This window comes from Chenopodium quinoa, unplaced genomic scaffold (genome assembly GCF_001683475.1).
Source record: "Chenopodium quinoa cultivar QQ74 unplaced genomic scaffold, ASM168347v1, whole genome shotgun sequence".
NCBI lineage: Eukaryota > Viridiplantae > Streptophyta > Magnoliopsida > Caryophyllales > Amaranthaceae > Chenopodium > Chenopodium quinoa.
In genome coordinates, this window is record NW_018743292.1 from 10,069,827 (window position 1) to 10,073,124 (window position 3,298).

At 35.2% G+C, this 3,298-nt stretch overlaps 1 protein-coding gene across 1 annotated transcript; it reads left to right on the forward strand.

The window, feature by feature from the left end:
- The first annotated feature begins 560 nt into the window (after positions 1–560).
- Positions 561–2,444, forward strand: LOC110736961 (E3 ubiquitin-protein ligase ATL31-like). The gene has a single exon (XM_021917299.1). The coding sequence runs from the start codon at positions 917–919 to the stop codon at positions 2,108–2,110; it is 1,194 nt and encodes a 397-aa protein (XP_021772991.1). The 5' UTR covers positions 561–916; the 3' UTR covers positions 2,111–2,444.
- The last annotated feature ends 854 nt before the right edge of the window (positions 2,445–3,298 follow it).

A 3,298-nucleotide genomic window follows, 5' to 3' on the forward strand; every position in this document is an offset into this window, starting at 1 on the left:
GAGACTGTATCAAAAATTATCCAGCATTGCGTCGATAAATACGGTCAAAGTAATCCTTTTTATCTTTTTCGAAGGGAAAGAGTGACACAAAACATTTCAATCATCTAGAATTAGGTGATTTTTAACGGTTAATTTTATAAAGAGTTAAAAAGAAGATTCAATACCAATGAATGGCACTCATACTCTGTTACTCGGGCATTTTTTTTTTAAAAAAAAAAACCCAAATATAATAGATGATTCTAATATAGTCTTATGACTTTTGACTACCACAATTTTTTAAAATGGACAATTGAGATTAGTAATTTTAATTAAATTAATTTTTTAATTATTTTAAATATATTTTTATCTTCTAGAAATTATTTTTAATATTTTCGAAATTCTAGAAATAAAAAATATATATAAAATAATTAAAAAAAATAATTTTTAATTAAAATTACTCATTAAAGATAAACTAAAAGTAAAACAATCTCAACCGTCAATTTTAAAAAAATTATAATAGTCAAAAGACTACATTAAAATTTTCACAAATATATGCACTAGCTACTTAGCTAGTAAAAAGAGGTAGAGTGGATATTTAATTTTACAAATCACTAATAACATTAAAAAATTGACATTAGCAAAATTCAAAAAACAGAGCAAAAAGTCTCAAATGGACTGCATACTAAAATCCACCAAAGCCAACAAAAAAGTCACAACTTTGACTAATTCCCATCTAAACTCAACTACACGACACTATACCATTCTCTCTCTTTCCTCTCTCTCACCTTCTTCCACTTATATATAACCCTCTTCATTCTACCCTCTTTTATTTCCTTTTCTTCTTCTCTTTATTCTCTCTTCTCAAATGCCATTTCCGGCGCTTTTTTACCCCTTTACACTATCTCAAATATTTAAATTTTTACTGTATTGATCAGTAATGTATCAAATGGTTATCTATAATTACTCCATCATACCCATCCTTCTGTTACTCCTTACGAGTAACCTCGCCGTTGCTCAGCAGAGCCCACCCGGGGCAGACCCAGATGGGTTCTACAAAGGCGGGAAATTCAGCCCGTCTATGGGGGTGATCATTATTGTCCTAATTGCCGCACTCTTTTTCATGGGGTTTTTCTCTATCTATATTCGTCACTGCTCCGACAGCTCCTCCACCCACGGTACCGTGGTGGGTCGGGGGATTGGTTCGATACGACGATCGCGTCGAGCCCCACGCGGGCTCGACCCGGAAGTCATTGAGAGCTTCCCGACTTTCGACTACGCGGCTGTTAAGTCCGCGAAGTTCGGAAAAGGCGCGCTTGAATGCGCGGTTTGTCTCACGGAGTTCGAGGATGATGATGTTTTGCGTCTTATACCTAAGTGTGACCACGTGTTTCATCCTGATTGTATTGATGCTTGGCTTGTGGGCCATACTACTTGTCCCGTTTGTCGTTGCAACCTCGCTGATGCGACCGACAATAGAGATGATCAAGTTCAGGTAAACCGAAACGACGTCGTTGTAGAGGTAGTAGACGAAGTCAGAGTTGAAGATCACAATGAAAACAATAACGAAGGAAATGAATCAATGGAGCAGCCGTTACATGGGAGAATGGGTAGGAGCCGTACGATGAGGAACCTTTCATTTGGACGGCCAAGATGGTTGGGAAGATTTGCGCGGTCATTTTCAACAGGACACGTGGCGGTAAAACAGTGGGAGGATATGGAGAGATTTACGCTAAGATTACCTGCAGAAGTACGGAAGCAAATAGTGAGTGGTAAGCTAGAGAGGACCACTAGTTTGTTAGTTCTCCCTAGAGAAACAAGCTCTAGACGAGGGTACCGAACTGGGTTCAGTGAAGGGAGCAGTAAGGGCCGGTTCGGTAGTGTCCGTTCAGACCTACCAGTACTTGGTCGGTCTGACCGGTGGGTTTTTTCTTTGACGCCGCCCTTTTTTACTAGGGCGCCGTCCGTAAAATCCCCTAGAGTTGTTGGTACTACTAGTACTACACCTACTAGTCGAGGTGGTTCTTTGCGTGGTTCTGTTCGTGAGAATGTAACAACAACAACTACTACTACAAGTCGAGAAGGCTCTTTGCGTGGTGCTATGCAAGCTGAGTTGACTCAGTTACCCGTCTAAGTTAACAATTTTTTACCTGTAAATTATAATATTATCTTATAGTTAATTAGTCTTACATGCTTTTTAATTTATTTATTTTTACAGCTTTGGTGGAGGTAACAATATTCACCATATTTAAAACTTAATTGGGGAAAATGTGAGCAATTTTTGTTTTGGTTAATTTTCGTAGGGATGTAAATTATTCTATTATACACTCAGTCTATGTAAGAATGATATACTGAGTGACGTGTAAAATGATGGGGAAGTGTGTGAACGAAACATTTGCACGCCACACATTGTCTACACGTATGTATGATATAATAGGTAAAAAAATATGTTGGCCAAATTCCTATTACGAGTGCTTAATTTCAAAGATTAGTAGAAAAAGCATGTTTATATATTTTTAAAATAATTAATAATCACCCCCAAATTATTACAGGGTTTTGTCATTATCCCATAATTAAATTTAAAAATATAAAACTTAACGCCGCAATTCACAGCGCAAAAATCCAACAAAAATGACTCAACTCTGCACTACCTTTCGTCAAATACGACAACCATCATACTCTTCTTTTCTAAAAATTCTTCCTATTTTGTTTATTTTTTTTTTTTTTTTTACAATCACGGTCAAAAAGGATCAATATTGTACAAAGGTAAAAGATTGGATGAATAGAACAAGTCAAAATTAGAAACAAGTTGGAAGCTTCTTCTTCAAGAGTCTGCTATTGTGCTTGATTATTTTTTGTATGATGATTGCAAATTTAGTTGTTACTGTTTCTTTACTCATAGTTAGTGATAAGTTGATAAGTTGAATTTGATTTGTATAATAAATTGGTCATTTGGTAATTGTAAGGATGAGTGTTGTCATTGATATTTAATTTAATCTTTAATCATGAGTTATATCTACTAAATTATAATTGAATCACACAATGAATTATATAGAACAAATATTTAGAGATCAAGGAAGTGATGGTTTATGAGGTGACCTGGTAATGTTTTCATTTGCCTCCTATCTCCAAGGTCAGAGGTTTGATTATCTACACAATATAAGTCTCTACATTTAAAACAATATTTATAAATTTGAATGCATTTTAACTCGTATTTAAAATTGAATTTAGTCATAGAATTGAATAGTATGGGGTTGCTATTATATTGTATCATTGTTCACATTGACTATTCAAATAAACATGGCGGACAACATGATCAATT